The sequence below is a fragment of the Hyla sarda genome, chromosome 11, assembly GCF_029499605.1.
Source record: "Hyla sarda isolate aHylSar1 chromosome 11, aHylSar1.hap1, whole genome shotgun sequence".
Classification (NCBI taxonomy): domain Eukaryota; kingdom Metazoa; phylum Chordata; class Amphibia; order Anura; family Hylidae; genus Hyla; species Hyla sarda.
In genome coordinates this window covers 105,741,891-105,762,627 of record NC_079199.1, presented here as the reverse complement: position 1 = coordinate 105,762,627, position 20,737 = coordinate 105,741,891, and the positions used below count along the sequence as shown (strand labels likewise).

General features: G+C 47.2%; 1 protein-coding gene across 1 annotated transcript; it reads right to left on the bottom strand.

Annotated features, from left to right (window-relative positions):
• Positions 1–4,504: 4,504 nt before the first annotated feature.
• On the bottom strand, positions 4,505–12,796 carry GATAD2B (GATA zinc finger domain containing 2B). Its single transcript, XM_056546214.1, has 10 exons — positions 12,470–12,796; positions 9,572–9,701; positions 9,298–9,429; positions 9,053–9,184; positions 8,777–8,947; positions 8,350–8,665; positions 8,070–8,272; positions 6,953–7,054; positions 6,757–6,871; positions 4,505–6,677 (listed from the first exon to the last, which is right to left on the bottom strand). The coding sequence occupies exons 1-10, from the start codon at positions 12,793–12,795 to the stop codon at positions 6,544–6,546; spliced, it is 1,761 nt and encodes a 586-aa protein (XP_056402189.1). The 5' UTR covers position 12,796; the 3' UTR covers positions 4,505–6,543.
• Positions 12,797–20,737: the final 7,941 nt, after the last annotated feature.

The following is a 20,737-nucleotide window of genomic DNA, read 5'->3' as shown; positions in this document are numbered from 1 at the left end:
ATGTGGAGGGGGGGGGGGGAGGCGCAGAGGTGCGCATAGTGTGGTGGGTGGGGGGGGTAGAGGTGCGCATAGTGTGGTGGGTGGGGGGGGGTAGAGGTGCGCATAGTGTGGTGGGTGGGGGGGGGTAGAGGTGCGCATAGTGTGGTGGGTGGGGGGGGGGTAGAGGTGCGCATAGTGTGGTGGGTGGGGGGGGGGGGGTAGAGGTGCGCATAGTGTGGTGGGTGGGGGGGGGGTAGAGGTGCGCATAGTGTGGTGGGTGGGGGGGGTAGAGGTGCGCATAGTGTGGTGGGTGGGGGGGTAGAGGTGCGCATAGTGTGGAGGGTGGGGCGCAGAGGTGCGCATAGTGTGGGGGGGGGGGGGAACAGAGGTGCACATGGTGGGGGGGACAGGACATCATCAGACCTTCATTGCCATCTGTGTGGTGACCATGGTCTCCCCTTCAGCCGCTATACGGTCTCACCAATGCAGATGAAACTCCAGCTCAGGATTATCCAAGAGGCCGACTCTACCGAAGAGGGTACCAGCAGAGACCGGGGAGCTACTGGTCCAAGGAAGAAGAGACCACCACAAAGATGGAGGGGGCTCCTCAGGTGGGGTACTATATACCTATATCTGAGATGGTGGATACTGCAGAGCAGCTGAGGTAGTGTTTCCCAACCAGGGTGCCCTGGTAAAACCTCTAGATACCACGATCAATATTGCGGCATCTAAAACAGGAAAAATCATTTGCCAGTAGCGTAGTGGAGCGGATAAAACATTCATGGCAAAATAGTGGGGTCCCAATCAGCTGTAAGGATGGCGGGAGGACCCTTACCTGCCTCCTTGCTGTCTGATGAGCACTAATGCTGCAGAAAGCCAAGACAGGCTGTAGTAATGGAGCGCCGATAACACTGATCAATGCTGTGCTATGTCAGGCTGTAGTAATGGAGCGCCTATAACACTGATCAATGCTGTTCTATGGCAGACTATAGTAATGGAGCGCCGATAACACTGATCAATGCTGTGCTATGGCAGGCTGTAGTAATGGAGCGCCTATAACACTGATCAATGCTGTGCTATGACAGGCTGTAGTAATGGAGCGCCTATAACACTGATCAATGCTGTGCTATGGTAGGCTGTAGTAATGGAGCGCCTATAACACTGATCAATGCTGTGCTATGCCAGGCTGTAGTAATGGAGCACTGATAACACTGATCAATGCTGTTCTATGGCAGGCTGTAGTAATGGAGCGCCTATAACACTGATCAATGCTGTTCTATGGCAGGCTGTAGTAATGGAGCGCCTATAACACTGATCAATGCTGTGCTATGGCAGGCTGTAGTAATGGAGCGCCGATAACACTGATCAATGCTGTGCTATGCCAGGCTGTAGTAATGGAGCACCTATAACACTGATCAATGCTGTGCTATGCCAGGCTGTAGTAATGGAGCGCGGATAACACTGATCAATGCTGTGCTATGGTGGGCTGTAGTAACAGAGCACTGATAACACTGATCAATGCTGTGCTATGTCAGGCTAATAATAAATGAGAATTAACCTCTTCCCTAATAAAAGTTTGAATCACTCCCTAATGTAAACAAAAATGTAAAACGTGGCATCGCCGTGTGCGTAAATGGCTGAACTATTAACCCCTTAATGACCAGATACATTTTAGTTTTTGCACTTTTTTCCTCCTCCCCTTCTAATTTGCACCTACAGACCCATGAGGGCTGGTATTTTGCGCCAATTATATTTTGTAATGACATCAATCATTTAATAAAATCTACTGCAAAACCCAAAACCCAAAACTATATACCTGTGCAGTGAAATAAAAATACAAAAAAACTAAACCATTTTGCAACTTTTGGGGGCTTCCGATTATACGCAGGGCGATTTTCGGTAAAAATAACTCCATATATTTATTCTGTAGGTCCCTACGGTCACAAGGATAACTAATTTATGAAGGTTTCATTTTACTACTTTACAAAATTACTATGTACAAAATTGTTCTCTTCTGACCCCTATAACTTTTATTTCCCTGTATACGGGAATGTATGAGGATCATTTTTGCGCCGTGATCTGTAGTTTTTATCATATACCATAAAAAACTGATCAAAAAGTCCCATCAAAACAAAAATGGTAACGAAGTGACCAAAAAGGCACAATAATCTTGGACTTTGGTATTTTTTCCGTGTACGACATCGACCGTGCGGTTTAGCTAACCTTATAATTTAATAGTTCGGACATTTACGTACGCGGCGGAACCACATGTGATTATTTTTATTTCTTACATTATTTAATTTCAAAAATGGGAAAAGGGGGGCGATTTAAACTTTTAATAGGGAAGGGGTTAATTCACGTTTATTAACTTTTTTTTTTTTTTACACTTGATCCTGAACAGGTTAAAATATAACGTTAATTAATGGGGTAAACATTAATACCAAAGTCCAGTATTGCGCATTTTTGGTCACTGAATTAAGATGAATAAAAATTGATCAAAAAAGTTCCATCAAAACAAAAAAATGGCGCGATAAAAACTACAGATCACTGCGCAAATGATAACCCTCATACATCGCTGTATACGGAAAAATAAGTGTCATCAACATTCATTTTCATACAAAAAGTTATCTTTTTTTTAAAAGTAGTATAAAAAATAAAACCTACATAAATGAAGTATCCTTGTAACCTTATGGACCTACAGAATAAAGAGAACCTGTCGTTTTTACCAGAAAGTGCGCTGCGTAGAAACGGAAGCCCCCAAAAGTTACAAAATAGAGTGTTTTTTCCTCCAGTTTTGCTCCCCAAATATTTGGTATATAAGTATAATCGGTGTCGCAAAAAAAATAAAAAAAAAATAAACAAACTCCTATGGGTCTGTAGGGGGGAAATAAAAGCGTTATGGAGATTGGAAAACGAGGAGGAAAAAAAAACGAAAGCGCAAAAGTTAAAAATCCCTTTGTCCTTAAGGGGAGGGAAGAAACGGACTCCAGCTCGATTCCACATAATGGCTGTATTTTGCAATATTTTCCAACCAGGGGGCCTCCAGCTGTTGCAAAACTACAACTCCCAGCATGCCCAGGACAAGTCTTGCTGGGTGTTGTAGTTTTGCAACAGCTGGAGGCACCCTGGTTGGGAAACCATGGCTAATAGAATGGGAAAATTCTCTAACCTGCTGTACCCCCCTGACCAGCCTCAAGATGGCGCCACACCCCTGCTGCTACCGGGTCAAGACAAACATCACAGGAGACGCTCAACAGCACTTACCAGGCGCCGCCGCCAAGAAGGCGAATTCCTCTACGATGTGGCGCTGGAGCCGCCATCTTGTGATCTAAATTGGTAATAAGTTACATAGAGAATTATAATATAATAAAACAACAACCGGTCCGGTCTCCCACCTCCGAGGAGTTCCCCCTTAATATGGCTCCTTTTCTGCTTGCTGTCAGTGAATGGTGCAAACGTTTCCGTTTACATCCCCCACCCTCGTAGTTTTGCTTTCACAGCAGAGGGGTTGTTACTATTGTATCCAGCCAAAAAATGACCCCGACTGACACATTGTAACAAAACGACGAGGACAGATTTGTGCCGCGGATACATTCAGATCTTACAGGACCGGATACACTGTGACAAACCCTCAGCTATGAGAAGCCCAGGATGTCTGCGTTCACCGACAGCAAGCAGAGGAGACTGGAAAGTCACAGAATTCTTTATATGGTGAAGAAGCTTTTTGCCAACAGACAGGAGCTTCCTGACCTGTGGGAACTAAAACTCCCAGCATGCCCGGACAGCCCTGGAAAAAGCTGGGGAGCCTCTTTCACCGACAGCAAGCAGAGATCCTGAAAATGGCGACGACACCAAATATCTTTAGAACAGGACTTATTCTTCAAGATTTTACATTAAACAACCAACCTAAAGATTTGGAAAACTACAACTCCCAGCATGCCCGGACAGCCAACGGCTGTCCGGGCTTGCTGGGAGTTGTAGTTTTGCTAAAGACAGAGGTACACTGGTAGGAAAACACTGATGTACGGTGATAGCAGTAGATAGAAAACATTACAGATGATGCTCACAGCTCAGCCTCCCCCTCCCTTTCATGAATGACCTCTGTAGGAGGTGGTTTTCCTCTTTCACCGACAGCAAGCAGAGATCCTGAAAATGGCAACGCCACCAAATATCCTCAGAACAGGACTTATTCTCCAAGTTTTTACATTAAACAACCTTAAAGATGGTGCAAAACTACAACTTCCAGCATGCCCAGGCAGCCTGGGAGTTGTAGTTTTGCCAAAGACAGAGGTACACGGGTGGTTGGAAAACACGGACGGACGTAAGGTGACAGCAGTAGATAGAAAACATAAATAGATGATGCTCACAGCTCAGCCTGCCCCTCCCTTACCTGAATAACCTCTGTAAAGGTCACAGAGCATGCCCAGAAACCCAGATTCCAGGCCAATTTTGGGTGTAGGCTATAAATTTGCATAACTGCAAGTGGGTGATGGGTAAAGGGCCCCCAATAAGTGACAGCCGGGTAAGAAGTTATAAACTGTTCCTTTCTTTATTAAACGCAGCTAGCAAGTGATAAATATTACAAAGGGTTTTCAGGTTTTTATTTTTTTTTGTTGTTTTTTTTTTTGTTTTTTTAAATCCTTTCTCCAAAAATGAGCGTTAGTTTTATTATTTTTTTTAATTTTTTTTTTTTTTTATCTGCAGATGTCGGTCACTGTCGGGGCACAGGAGAGTCACATGGGGGTGCGGCCCCCTCCCGAAGCCCAAACTCAATAAACACAATGTGGAAACCCAAAAGAAAGATAGGGGGATATTTACATGGCGCAAAAGGTGGCATCCTTACCCCCACCCCTCATGGCAAAATTCATAAGAGGGGTGGAGAGGGCGGAGCTGCCTTTGGCGCCATGCTGCGGGGGACACAGACTACGATACACAGTGACGCACACGATAAAGCTCCGGTTTGTGTCTTGACCTTTTTTGTTGTAGTTTTTTTTTTTTTTTTTTTACATAATTTACAATTTGTCTTTTTTTCTTCTCGTTTACATTTGTCCAGAAATAACTTTTTTTTAAAGTTTTTTTTTCTTTTTTTTTTTTTACACTGAGAACAGAAAAAATGTCATCAAACCTCAAGCAAAATAATTATAACAACGTTTCATCGTTTTCTTATAAAGAACCAAAACTCCGAACTGGATTTGGGGGGGTATGAACATCATTGCATAAAAGTGATGGGGGGGGGTCATCGCCGGACGCCTCTACAGCACCGTACAACTCAGAGGCAGAAGTGGATTCCGAAATCCTACAATTAGGAATAAAAAAAAAATAAAAAAAATGATCACATAAAATGCCTGTGGTGTACAAACTACAACGCCCACTGGAGATAGCTGCCCAGGAGGATGGGGGTTGTAGTCACTAAACAGGCATTTTACTAGAAATAAAATAAAAACCGTAAACTATAGGGGGCGGGACAGACGCCTCAGCCAGGGGCCACACACACAGCCCCTATGCAGGAAACAGATTATTTCCATCTGTTATAAAAAAAAAATGGCAGCAAATGGGAATCCGACCTCTTACCCCAAATCGGAGCAGCACCTGCCCCCCCACTTGCCACCACCTACACTCCTGTCTCTCCTATTCAGAACCATTAGCACCACTGTAATACAGTGTGGGGGAGGGCGGGGGGTCTTGGCGGACGGTCAGCAGTGCGGTTACGGGACGTTTCCATAGTAACACTCTTTGCAGAGAACGTCCAGCGGGGATAGGCTGTCATAGGGTTAAGTGCTTTTGGACGACTTCCGTCCACCTTGTAATACATGTGGGGCAATATTTATACTGTGCAAGTCCCCAAAACACAGTAAGAAGGGGGGCACTCCGGCGGTGAACGTGGGAGTCACAGGGTGCCCGTCCCCTCAGGGTCAGCCAGAACAGCCGCAATACTGCTTATTGTCAACACTTCTGTGGGTTGTGGTTCACATGATCCTCCACCGGGGGCTCCCATCAATGGCCGCACGACATCAGCGAGCCTCCAGCGCCATGGACAGGTGATTAGTGCAAATACAGCTTGTGGTGGGGGCCGAGGGTCCGTCCACCGTCCTACAGCGTGAAGTGCAGGCAGCTGGTGCCGTGGGGGTGGTCGAGGGGCCCGTCCATGGCCACCGGATGATGGAGGAGAATCCTCTTCCGTTTAACGGAAAGTAATACTCTGCACTGCAGAGTGTCAGATAGGTGGTGACTGTGCATCACTAGGGGGTCGTTCCTCCAAGGTGCCCCACATCCCATCTCGCTGCAGGGTACACAAGAAAAGTCACTGGCAGCGGCTGCGGGGGCACGTGCAGGTCCCGGTCAGCGCCTCATCCATCAGAAGTTCACTAAATGTTCTGTGTGACGGACGTGGCGCAAGCAGAAAACAAAATGTATAAAAAAAAAAAATCAAAGCCAGTCTGAGAAAAGGGCAAAAGCACAAACACGGAACCTTTATAAGCTGCTCTGGGGTGGGGGAGGGGCTGGCGGGTGCCGGGCCCCATCGCCAGTAACGTCCGCTAGCTGCGGCGGGGAGGAGGCGGAGGGCTATTTTTGCCCGCTGATGGACTGGGATATGGAGCGCGGGGGGATCATGTCCAGGAGATATTCCCGTTGCCGGTCGGCCAGGCTGGCGGCTTTGTGACCTCCCATCCCGGCGTTCAGGTACGCGATGTTCACACCTAAGAGAACAACAACAAGAAGTCAGTCCGGAACCTCCAGAACATTCTCCAGAGTGCAGACAGGACGAGGGCACCTTACCCGGCATGCCAAGCAAACTGCCAGCCACGGGCAACTGAGGCGCCTGGGCAAAACTGGACAACATGGAGCGGGCAGCTGGAATCCCTCTCTGGAGAGAGTTCTGCGGCTGTGGGGCCTGAGGGAAGAAAACGGCAAGAAGTCAGAGGGGTCACTGCCGGGGGGTGTGGGGGTCCGTGAGCGCCACATATCATCATACCTGCCGCATGGAGTGATGTCTGATGATGCTCTCCTGTTTGGTGACTGCCGGAGGAGTGCCGGGGGACATGGAGACCTGGTGCTGTAACCGCTGCTCAATCTCCTGCAACACAAGGGGAGGACGTCAGTCACAGGAGAGACAACACGACCCCAAAGGGAGCGGCGGGGGGGGGGGGGGGACGAGGAGGCAGAGGAGCGGGGCCAGGAGGCAGAGGAGCGGGGCGAGGAGGCAGAGGCGCCGGCGGGGGGGGCGAGGAGGCAGAGGGGCCGGCGGGGGGGGGGGGGGGGGGGGTGGCGAGGAGGCAGAGGAGCGGGGCGAGGAGGCAGTTGAGCGGGGCGAGGAGGCAGTGGAGCGGGGCGAGGAGGCAGAGGAGCGGGGCGAGGAGGCAGAGGAGCGGGGCGAGGAGGCAGAGGAGCGGGGCGAGGAGGCAGAGGAGCGGGGCGAGGAGGCAGAGGAGCGGGGCGAGGAGGCAGAGGAGCGGGGCGAGGAGGCAGAGGAGCGGGGCGAGGAGGCAGAGGAGCGGGGCGAGGAGGCAGAGGAGCGGGGCGAGGAGGCAGAGGAGCGGGGCGAGGAGGCAGAGGAGCGGGGCGAGGAGGCAGAGGAGCGGGGCGAGGAGGCAGAGGAGCGGGGCGAGGAGGCAGAGGAGCGGGGCCGGCGGGGGGATGAGGCAGAGGAGCGGGGCGAGGAGGCAGAGGAGCGGGGCCGGCGGGGGGGATGAGGCAGAGGAGCGGGGTGAGGAGGCAGAGGAGCGGGGCCGGCGGGGAGGAGGCAGAGGAGCGGGGCCTGCGGGGGGGGGGGGGAGGAGGCAGAGGAGCGGGGCCGGCGGGGGGGAGGAGGCAGAAGGGAGAGGATACGTCAGTCACAGGAGAGACAACTCTGGACCAGTGCAATATGAAAGGGAAGGAGGAGAAGGAGAGGAGGAAGGGACAGAAGAGGTGAGGAGGAGTGAAAAGAGGAGGAGGGACAGGAAGAAGGCAAGGAGCAGGAGGGGAGCGGGAAGAGGACAGACCAAGGATAGAAGGCAGAGAGTGGGAAGATGTGCAGTTGAGACTGTAGGGAAAGTGAAGGCAGGATCGGGAGGAGACGACCCCGAGGAGCGGCTCTGCACCTCACTCACCTGCTCTTGCTGCAAGGCTTTTACAAATGCATTTTTTAGTCGGTTTGTGTGCTCGGCCTTCAGAGCCTTCTTCTGGTTGGAGGTCATACATTGCTCACACAGGATCTTTCCACTCTTCTCCTGCTTCCAGTGCGTGGTGAAGTCGGTACGACACTGGGCACACGTGAAGGGGTCCATGTGCAGGAGTGAGGAGTGACCCTTCCCTGTGAGGAGAGAAGATGATCAGCAAGGGCGCAGACTTCACGCACCCCCCCCGGCTGTCTGTGGGCACCAACCTCACCTTGGCTGTCTATGACGCTCTGCACCACCTCCTCCAGTCCCACCATGTAGATGAATTCACTGTTGGCCGCACTGGGTAGGAAGTGAAGCAGCGGCGCGGGGGGCTTAGGCGGAGGGATTTCCAGCAGCGTCTTCTCCAGCTGTTTCCTTAGCGCCAGTTTAGCAGCCGCCTGAGAGCTGACGGGATCCCCCATGGCACTTGGGCTGGGCAGCGGTGAAGACACTCTGTTCACAGGACCCGCCTGCATGTGAGAGCCCAGGTTCATGTACATGGCTGATGTGGAGGAGTTACGCTGACAGGGGACCGATGAGCTGGTCTGGAGCGACAGAGTAACACAGAATGATATATACATGGCACAGGGTGGGGAGGACTTCAGTATATTAACCCCCTAACACCCGGGAGACATGTAACAGCTGGGCTCCAGTACCTGTGGGTAGTTCAGGGCCTGCGTCATGCCCGGTGTACTGTTGCGGATCAGAGTTGTTTTGGGTGGCACACACTGTCCCTGGAGTTGTGTCGGGTTTGGAGCGATGACTCTCTGTGACATCATCATGTGGGGCAGGGGGGCATTGGAGGACGATCTGATGACACTGTGGGTCTGAAGGAAACAAGGGTCAGGTGACACGCAGCAGACACATACAGGAGTCTTGTGTGGAGAGTAAATACTGAAGCTGCTCATCTGCACAAGATGGCTGACACTTACCTGGACGCCCCTCAGATTCTGCACCTCCATTCCTGGAGCGCCTGGCCGTGACGGGACTTTTGCAATGTTGGGCTGCCCCACGTGTGCCGGGGACGGCTGGACTATGGTTGCTGCGTTCTGTACGACAGGAGTCTGCCAAAAACAAAAAGGCTAAATGTAACAATGGGGGCAACTGGGGAGACAATCCTATCCCATAGAGAGTAGAGTGAAGGGCGGCGTTTTAGGACAGGTCAGAGTCGCCTCACCTTCTGTAGGACGTTCTCTTTCTGGAGCTGACTCTGCCGCAGCTTCTTCAGCAGGACCAGGCGCGCCTCCTCCAGCCGGAGCTCGTCCTTCAGCTGTTTGATGAGCTGCTGACGCTCCTCTAGAGTCTTACCCTGGAGGAACAGAACAACATGGAGTCTGTGACTGATCAGCCAATCAGAAGCCCTGAGACAGCTCATGTGACATCCTCAGACCCCCTTCTGACTGAGGGGAAATGCGGATAGCGGCCCCTGACTACAGGATTCATGCTGGTACCTTGAACATCTCCAGGTTGGCCCCCCTAATCCGATCTTCTAATCTGGAGCTGGAGCGGGGGCTCGAGGCTTCATTGTCAGACAAGACGATGACGTCTGGAGAAGGGGTCAGTCCGGCCCGGTCCTGGTCACTAATGACAGACAACACATGATGATGAGCCAACATGGCGGGGTAATACAGGTGTGGAACCTTCCAGAAGCAGAGACGCCAGGGAGTGTAGGGTACGAACACGTCCCTAAGGACTACAGGGCCATGAAGCCACCGCCTCAGGGACCGGGACCATTGGAGGCTGATAATTCACAATTCAGATGGGAGCAGCCGATCCTCACTGACCGATCCAGCGACCATGTGACACATCCCTCTCTCTCCACAGCACTGCAACATTAGTGCCCCCTGCAGGCAGAGTATTATCTCCTGTCAGAAGAGGCCATCGCACCGCGGGTACGGACCTATAAAGGGGCACTCCGCTAAATATAAATCTCTACTCTGCCGGCTGAAAGATAAATACTTTAACGCCCCTCCCACGATGTGCAGATAGCGCTCTCCTGTCTCATGGTCTTGGGGGGGGGGGGGGGGGGGAGAGGAGATCAGGAGGATAGCTGTCAGCTGAGTGTACATGTGTATGGGGGGGGGGGATCAGGAGGATAGCTGTCAGCTGAGTGTACATGTGTATGGGGGGGATCAGGAGGATAGCTGTCAGCTGAGTGTACATGTGTATGGGGGGGGGATCAGGAGGATAGCTGTCAGCTGAGTGTACATGTGTATGGGGGGGGGGATCAGGAGGATAGCTGTCAGCTGAGTGTACATGTGTATGGGGGGGGGGATCAGGAGGATAGCTGTCAGCGGAGTGTACATGTGTATGGGGGGGGGATCAGGAGGATAGCTGTCAGCTGAGTGTACATGTGTATGGGGGGGGGATCAGGAGGATAGCTGTCAGCGGAGTGTACATGTGTATGGGGGGGGATCAGGAGGATAGCTGTCAGCGGAGTGTACATGTGTATGGGAGGGGGATCAGGAGGACCTGACTGGTGATGGGGCGCTGCAGGCTATGCTGACCTGGGGTCCAGGAGTGTCTCCCCCTGCAGGCTATGCTGACCTGGGGTCCAGGAATGTCTCCCCCTGCAGGCTATGCTGACCTGGTGTACAGGAGTGTCTCCCCCCTGCAGGCTATGCTGACCTGGTGTACAGGAGTGTCTCCCCCTGCAGGCTATGCTGACCTGGGGTCCAGGAGTGTCTCCCCCTGCAGGCTATGCTCACCTGGTGTACAGGAGTGTCTCCCCCTGCAGGCTATGCTCACCTGGTGTACAGGAGTGTCTCCCCCTGCAGGCTATGCTCACCTGGTGTACAGGAGTGTCTCCCCCTGCAGGCTATGCTGACCTGGGGTACAGGAGTGTCTCCCCCTGCAGGCTATGCTGACCTGTGGTCCAGGAGTGTCTCCCCCTGCAGGCTATGCTCACCTGATGTACAGGAGTGTCTCCCCCTGCAGGCTATGCTGACCTGGTGTACAGGAGTGTCTCCCCCTGCAGGCTATGCTGACCTGGTGTACAGGAGTGTCTCCCCCTGCAGGCTATGCTCACCTGATGTACAGGAGTGTCTCCCCCTGCAGGCTATGCTCACCTGGTGTACAGGAGTGTCTCCCCCTGCAGGCTATGCTGACCTGGTGTACAGGAGTGTCTCCCCCTGCAGGCTATGCTGACCTGTGGTCCAGGAGTGTCTCCCCCTGCAGGCTATGCTCCCCTGGTGTACAGGAGTGTCTCCCCCTGCAGGCTATGCTGACCTGGTGTACAGGAGTGTCTCCCCCTGCAGGCTATGCTCCCCTGGTCTACAGGAGTGTCTCCCCCTGCAGGCTATGCTGACCTGGTGTACAGGAGTGTCTCCCCCTGCAGGCTATGCTGACCTGGTGTACAGGAGTGTCTCCCCCTGCAGGCTATGCTGACCTGGTGTACAGGAGTGTCTCCCCCTGCAGGCTATGCTGACCTGGTGTACAGGAGTGTCTCCCCCTGCAGGCTATGCTGACCTGGTGTACAGGAGTGTCTCCCCCTGCAGGCTATGCTCACCTGGGGTCCAGGAGTGTCTCCCCCTGCAGGCTATGCTGACCTGGTGTACAGGAGTGTCTCCCCCTGCAGGCTATGCTCACCTGGTGTACAGGAGTGTCTCCCCCTGCAGGCTATGCTGACCTGTGGTCCAGGAGTGTCTCCCCCTGCAGGCTATGCTCCCCTGGTGTACAGGAGTGTCTCCCCCTGCAGGCTATGCTCCCCTGGTGTACAGGAGTGTCTCCCCCTGCAGGCTATGCTGACCTGGTGTACAGGAGTGTCTCCCCCTGCAGGCTATGCTCCCCTGGTGTACAGGAGTGTCTCCCCCTGCAGGCTATGCTCACCTGGTGTACAGGAGTGTCTCCCCCCTGCAGGCTATGCTCACCTGGTGTACAGGAGTGTCTCCCCCTGCAGGCTATGCTCACCTGGTGTACAGGAGTGTCTCCCCCCTGCAGGCTATGCTCACCTGGTGTACAGGAGTGTCTCCCCCTGCAGGCTATGCTCACCTGGTGTACAGGAGTGTCTCCCCCTGCAGGCTATGCTCACCTGGTGTACAGGAGCGTCTCCCCCTGCAGGCTATGCTCCCCTGGTGTACAGGAGAGTCTCCCCCTGCAGGCTATGCTGACCTGGTGTACAGGAGTGTCTCCCCCTGCAGGCTATGCTCACCTGGTGTACAGGAGAGTCTCCCCCTGCAGGCTATGCTCACCTGGGGTCCAGGAGTGTCTCCCCCTGCAGGCTATGCTCCCCTGGTGTACAGGAGTGTCTCCCCCTGCAGGCTATGCTGACCTGGTGTACAGGAGTGTCTCCCCCTGCAGGCTATGCTCCCCTGGTGTACAGGAGTGTCTCCTCCCCATATGGTTCTCACCTCCGTCTGGAGCTCATGTCCACGGGCTCCTCCATGTTCTCCTTGCCGTGTCTCCCCCCCGGCCGGGTGTCCACGTGAGGCCGGAGGTTCCCGTTCATCTTCTCCTCGTACATCTTCAGGCCGTCCGGTTTGGTCGGGTGCTCGTGCGGCAGCTCCAGTCCCGGAAGGTCCTTTCTCTTCAGTAAGGCCAACATCTTCAGCCTCTCCATGGCCTCGTGTCCCTCCATCTTCAGCTGCTTGGCCAGGACATCCTCACGATCGTCCGGCTGCTCCAGACCGCGCTTCAGCAGGTTGAGGCGCAAGGCGTCTTCTGTGACTCTGTCCATCCTACAGCGGAAGAGGAGATTATAATGTACAGATCCCTTATATAAGGAGATTATAATGTACAGATACCTTATATAAGGAGATTATAATGTACAGATACCTTATATAAGGAGATCATCATGTCCAGATACCTTATATAAGGAGATCATCATGTCCAGATACCTTATATAAGGAGCCGAATATATCCTGTACAGATACCTTATATAAGGAGCCGAATATATCATGTACAGATCCCTTATATAAGGAGATTATAATGTACAGATCCCTTATATAAGGAGCCGAATATATCATGTACAGATCCCTTATATAAGGAGCCGAATATATCCTGTCCAGATACCTTATATAAGGAGCCGAATATATCATGTACAGATACCTTATATAAGGAGCCGAATATATCCTGTCCAGATCCCTTATATAAGGAGCCGAATATATCATGTACAGATCCCTTATATAAGGAGCCGAATATATCATGTACAGATACCTTATATAAGGAGCCGAATATATAATGTACAGATACCTTATATAAGGAGCCGAATATATCATGTACAGATACCTTATATAAGGAGATTATAATGTACAGATCCCTTATATAAGGAGATTATAATGTACAGATCCCTTATATAAGGAGCCGAATATATCATGTACAGATCCCTTATATAAGGAGCCGAATATATCATGTACAGATACCTTATATAAGGAGCCGAATATATAATGTACAGATACCTTATATAAGGAGCCGAATATATCATGTACAGATACCTTATATAAGGAGATTATAATGTACAGATCCCTTATATAAGGAGATTATAATGTACAGATCCCTTATATAAGGAGCCGAATATATCCTGTACAGATCCCTTATATAAGGAGCCGAATATATCATGTACAGATACCTTATATAAGGAGCCGAATATATAATGTACAGATACCTTATATAAGGAGCCGAATATATCCTGTACAGATCCCTTATATAAGGAGCCGAATATATCCTGGACAGATACCTTATATAAGGAGCCGAATATATCCTGTACAGATCCCTTATATAAGGAGATTATAATGTACAGATCCCTTATATAAGGAGATCATCATGTCCAGATACCTTATATAAGGAGCCGAATATATCATGTCCAGATACCTTATATAAGGAGCGGAATATATCCTGTACAGATACCTTATATAAGGAGCCGAATATATCCTGGACAGATACCTTATATAAGGAGCCGAATATATCATGTACAGATACCTTATATAAGGAGATTATAATGTACAGATACCTTATATAAGGAGCCGAATATATCCTGGACAGATCCCTTATATAAGGAGATTATAATGTACAGATCCCTTATATAAGGAGATTATAATGTACAGATACCTTATATAAGGAGCCGAATATATCATGTACAGATACCTTATATAAGGAGCCGAATATATCTTGTACAGATACCTTATATAAGGAGATTATAATGTACAGATACCTTATATAAGGAGCCGAATATATCCTGGACAGATACCTTATATAAGGAGCGGAATATATCCTGTACAGATACCTTATATAAGGAGCAGAATATATCCTGTACAGATCCCTTATATAAGGAGATTATAATGTACAGATCCCTTATATAAGGAGCCGAATATATCATGTCCAGATACCTTATATAAGGAGCCGAATATATCCTGGACAGATACCTTATATAAGGAGCCGAATATATCCTGTACAGATACCTTATATAAGGAGCCGAATATATCCTGTACAGATACCTTATATAAGGAGCCGAATATATCCTGTACAGATACCTTATATAAGGAGCCGAATATATCCTGGACAGATACCTTATATAAGGAGCCGAATATATCCTGTACAGATACCTTATATAAGGAGCCGAATATATCCTGGACAGATACCTTATATAAGGAGCCGAATATATCCTGGACAGATACCTTATATAAGGAGCCGAATATATCCTGGACAGATACCTTATATAAGGAGCCGAATATATCCTGGACAGATACCTTATATAAGGAGATTATCATGTCCAGATACCTTATATAAGGAGCCGAATATATCCTGTACAGATACCTTATATAAGGAGCCGAATATATCCTGTACAGATACCTTATATAAGGAGCCGAATATATCCTGTACAGATACCTTATATAAGGAGCCGAATATATCCTGGACAGATACCTTATATAAGGAGCCGAATATATCCTGTACAGATACCTTATATAAGGAGCCGAATATATCCTGTACAGATACCTTATATAAGGAGCCGAATATATAATGTACAGATACCTTATATAAGGAGCCGAATATATCCTGTACAGATACCTTATATAAGGAGCCGAATATATCCTGGACAGATACCTTATATAAGGAGCGGAATATATCATGTACAGATACCTTATATAAGGAGCCGAATATATCCTGTACAGATACCTTATATAAAGGAGCGGAATATATCCTGTACAGATACCTTATATAAGGAGCGGAATATATCATGTACAGATACCTTATATAAGGAGCAGAATATATCCTGTACAGATACCTTATATAAGGAGCCGAATATATCCTGTACAGATACCTTATATAAGGAGCCGAATATATCATGTACAGATACCTAATATAAGGAGCCGAATATATCATGTACAGATACCTTATATAAGGAGCAGAATATATAATGTCCAGATACCTAATATAAGGAGATTATAATGTACAGAAGAGATTATAATATATAACATCCAGATGCCTTCTATAAGTAGATTATAATATATAATGTCCAGATAATTTATATAAGGAGATTATAAGTCACCGGATATTAAATATAATGTACAGAGATCTAGTGGCCGGATATTCTATATAATGTACAGAGATCTAGTGACCGGATATTCTATATAATGTACAGAGATCTAGTGACCGGATATTCTATATAATGTACAGAGATCTAGTGCCCGGATATTCTATATAATGTACAGAGATCTAGAGCCGGATATTCTATATAATGTACAGAGATCTAGTGCCGGATATTCTATATAATGTACAGAGATCTAGTGACCGGATATTCTATATAATGTACAGAGATCTAGTGCCGGATATTCTATATAATGTACAGAGATCTAGAGCCGGATATTCTATATAATGTACAGAGATCTAGTGCCGGATATTCTATATAATGTACAGAGATCTAGAGCCGGATATTGTATATAATGTACAGAGATCTAGTGCCGGATATTCTATATAATGTACAGAGATCTAGTGACCGGATATTCTATATAATGTACAGAGATCTAGTGACCGGATATTCTATATAATGTACAGAGATCTAGTGCCGGATATTCTATATAATGTACAGAGATCTAGAGCCGGATATTGTATATAATGTACAGAGATCTAGTGCCCGGATATTCTATATAATGTACAGAGATCTAGTGCCCGGATATTCTATATAATGTACAGAGATCTAGTGCCGGATATTCTATATAATGTACAGAGATCTAGTGGCCGGATATTCTATATAATGTACAGAGATCTAGTGGCCGGATATTCTATATAATGTACAGAGATCTAGTGGCCGGATATTCTATATAATGTACAGAGATCTAGTGGCCGGATATTCTATATAATGTACAGAGATCTAGTGGCCGGATATTCTATATAATGTACAGAGATCTAGTGGCCGGATATTCTATATAATGTACAGAGATCTAGTGGCCGGATATTGTATATAATGTACAGAGATCTAGTGGCCGGATATTATATATAATGTACAGAGATCTAGTGCCCGGATATTCTATATAATGTACAGAGATCTAGTGCCGGATATTCTATATAATGTACAGAGATCTAGTGGCCGGATATTGTATATAATGTACAGAGATCTAGTGGCCGGATATTCTATATAATGTACAGAGATCTAGTGCCGGATATTCTATATAATGTACAGAGATCTAGAGCCGGATATTGTATATAATGTACAGAGATCTAGTGCCCGGATATTCTATATAATGTACAGAGATCTAGTGCCCGGATATTCTATATAATGTACAGAGATCTAGTGCCGGATATTCTATATAATGTACAGAGATCTAGTGGCCGGATATTCTATATAATGTACAGAGATCTAGTGGCCGGATATTCTATATAATGTACAGAGATCTAGTGGCCGGATATTCTATATAATGTAGAGAGATCTAGTGGCCGGATATTCTATATAATGTACAGAGATCTAGTGGCCGGATATTGTATATAATGTACAGAGATCTAGTGCCCGGATATTCTATATAATGTACAGAGATCTAGTGGCCGGATATTGTATATAATGTACAGAGATCTAGTGGCCGGATATTGTATATAATGTACAGAGATCTAGTGGCCGGATATTGTATATAATGTACAGAGATCTAGTGCCGGATATTCTATATAATGTACAGAGATCTAGTGCCCGGATATTCTATATAATGTACAGAGATCTAGTGCCCGGATATTCTATATAATGTACAGAGATCTAGTGCCCGGATATTCTATATAATGTACAGAGATCTAGTGCCGGATATTCTATATAATGTACAGAGATCTAGTGCCCGGATATTCTATATAATGTACAGAGATCTAGTGCCGGATATTCTATATAATGTACAGAGATCTAGTGCCCGGATATTCTATATAATGTACAGAGATCTAGTGCCCGGATATTCTATATAATGTACAGAGATCTAGTGCCGGATATTCTATATAATGTACAGAGATCTAGTGCCCGGATATTCTATATAATGTACAGAGATCTAGTGCCCGGATATTCTATATAATGTACAGAGATCTAGTGCCCGGATATTGTATATAATGTACAGAGATCTAGTGCCGGATATTCTATATAATGTACAGAGATCTAGAGCCGGATATTGTATATAATGTACAGAGATCTAGTGCCCGGATATTCTATATAATGTACAGAGATCTAGTGCCCGGATATTCTATATAATGTACAGAGATCTAGTGCCGGATATTCTATATAATGTACAGAGATCTAGTGCCGGTTATTCTATATAATGTACAGAGATCTAGTGCCCGGATATTCTATATAATGTACAGAGATCTAGTGCCGGATATTCTATATAATGTACAGAGATCTAGTGCCCGGATATTCTATATAATGTACAGAGATCTAGTGCCCGGATATTGTATATAATGTACAGAGATCTAGTGCCGGATATTCTATATAATGTACAGAGATCTAGTGCCGGATATTCTATATAATGTACAGAGATCTAGTGCCCGGATATTGTATATAATGTACAGAGATCTAGTGCCGGATATTCTATATAATGTACAGAGATCTAGTGCCCGGATATTCTATATAATGTACAGAGATCTAGTGCCGGATATTCTATATAATGTACAGAGATCTAGTGCCGGATATTCTATATAATGTACAGAGATCTAGTGCCCGGATATTGTATATAATGTACAGAGATCTAGTGACACCCCTGAAATGTTTCTATAAAATGAAGTATCCCTCACAGGAAAGGATTGCAGTAACACACGTTGATTCCCTTTGTGTGTCACCAAACAAAAAATGGGCTGGACAAAATTATTGGTCCCCTTTCAAAATTGTGGGAAAATAAGATTGTTTCAAGCATGTTGGCAAAAATTTTGAAGAATTTTGTTGTTAAAAGGGAGTTTTGAGTTCACACCGATATGGAGTAATTAGTAAAATTACAAAATGTATAAATTGGAAAGATAAGGGAATAGATCAAGTGCTCCAATTATCTAGGAAGGGAAGGCGAAAAAGGGGACACATTTGTAATAAGTTTGGGTTAAGGGAGGGGAATACATTTGGGTATTGTCATGTAAAAGAAGCATGGCGGAGGGATAGGGAGAATGAAAGGTGGAAGACGGGAACAAGGAATAGTGGAATATTTGATGGGGTAAAAGGTGGAGAATTTGTTAGGGATAATATATAGAAAGGTGGTGAATGATACTGGAAACACCCAAAACTGGAAATGTAAAAAGCAATGGGAGGAGGATTTAGGGGTAATAACAGGAGGAATGGGAGGAGGATTTAGGTGTAATAACAGGAGGAATGGGAGGAGGATTTAGGGGTAATAACAGGAGGAGGAATGGGAGGAGGATTTAGGTGTAATAACAGGAGGAATGGGAGGAGGATTTAGGGGTAATAACAGGAGGAATGGGAGGAGGATTTAGGGGTAATAAGAGGAGGAATGGGAGGAGGATTTAGGGGTAAGAAGAGGAGGAATGGGAGTAGGATTTAGGGGTAATAACAGGAGGAATGGGAAGAGGATTTAGGGGTAATAACAGGAGGAGGAATGGGAGGAGGATTTAGGGGTAATAACAGAGGAGGAATGGGAGGAGGATTTAGGGGTAATAACAGAGGAGGAATGGGAGGAGGATTTAGGTGTAATAACAGGAGGAATGGGAGGAGGATTTAGGGGTAATAACAGAGGAGGAATGGGAGGAGGATTTAGGGGTAATAACAGGAGGAATGGGAGGAGGATTTAGGGGTAATAACAGAGGAGGAATGGGAGGAGGATTTAGGGGTAATGACAGGAGGAATGGGAGGAGGATTTAGGTGTAATAACAGGAGGAATGGGAGGAGGATTTAGGGGTAATAACAGAGGAGGAATGGGAGGAGGATTTAGGGGTAATAACAGGAGGAATGGGAGGAGGATTTAGGTGTAATAACAGGAGGAATGGGAGGAGGATTTAGGTGTAATAACAGGAGGAATGGGAAGAGGATTTAGGTGTAATAACAGGAGGAATGGGAGGAGGATTTAGGGGTAATGACAGGAGGAATGGGAGGAGGATTTAGGTGTAATAACAGGAGGAATGGGAGGAGGATTTAGGTGTAATAACAGGAGGAATGGGAAGAGGATTTAGGGGTAATAACAGGAGGAATGGGAGGAGGATTTAGGGGTAATAACAGGAGGAATGTGAGGAGGATTTAGGTGTAATAACAGGAGGAACGGGAGGAGGATTTAGGTGTAATAACAGGAGGAACGGGAAGAGGATTTAGGGGTAATAACAGGAGGGATGGGAGGAGGATTTAGGGGTAATAACAGGAGGGATGGGAGGAGGATTTAGGTGTAATAACAGGAGGAATGGGAGGAGGATTTAGGGGTAATAACAGGAGGAATGGGAGGAGGATTTAGGTGTAATAACAGGAGGAATGGGAGGAGGATTTAGGTGTAATAACAGGAGGAATGGGAGGAGGATTTAGGGGTAATAACATAGGAGGAATGGGAGGAGGATTTAGGGGTAATAACAGAGGAGGAATGGGAGGAGGATTTAGGTGTAATAACAGGAGGAATGGGAGGAGGATTTAGGTGTAATAACAGGAGGAATGGGAGGAGGATTTAGGTGTAATAACAGGAGGAATGGGAGGAGGATTTAGGTGTAATAACAGGAGGAATGGGAGGAGGATTTAGGGGTAATAACAGGAGGAATGGGAGGAGGATTTAGGGGTAATAACATAGGAGGAATTGGAGGAGGATTTAGAGGTAATAACAGAGGAGGAATGGGAGGAGGATTTAGGGGTAATAACAGGAGGAATGGGAGGAGGATTTAGGTGTAATAACAGGAGGAATGGGAGGAGGATTTAGGGGTAATAACAGGAGGTTTTCAAAAATGTTAAGAGGGCGTCCGTTATTATGAACCATTGTGTCTCCTATTGGAAAATTAATCACAGGATTCATTATACACCAAAACTTCTCGAAAAAAATGGGGGTAAGAAAAGATGCTCTGTGCCCTAAGTGTAGTAAGGAAGAAGCTGATTTATATCATGTAGAGTGGGATTGTTGGAGAATTAAAGAATTTTGGGAGAGCGTGTATAAGAAAAATTTGGACCATTTCAAGGTTTCTCTGCCGTTTGATTCCAGAAATGCAATTTTGGGGACAGGATTAAACATAAAAGGGTGTGGAAAAGTGAATTA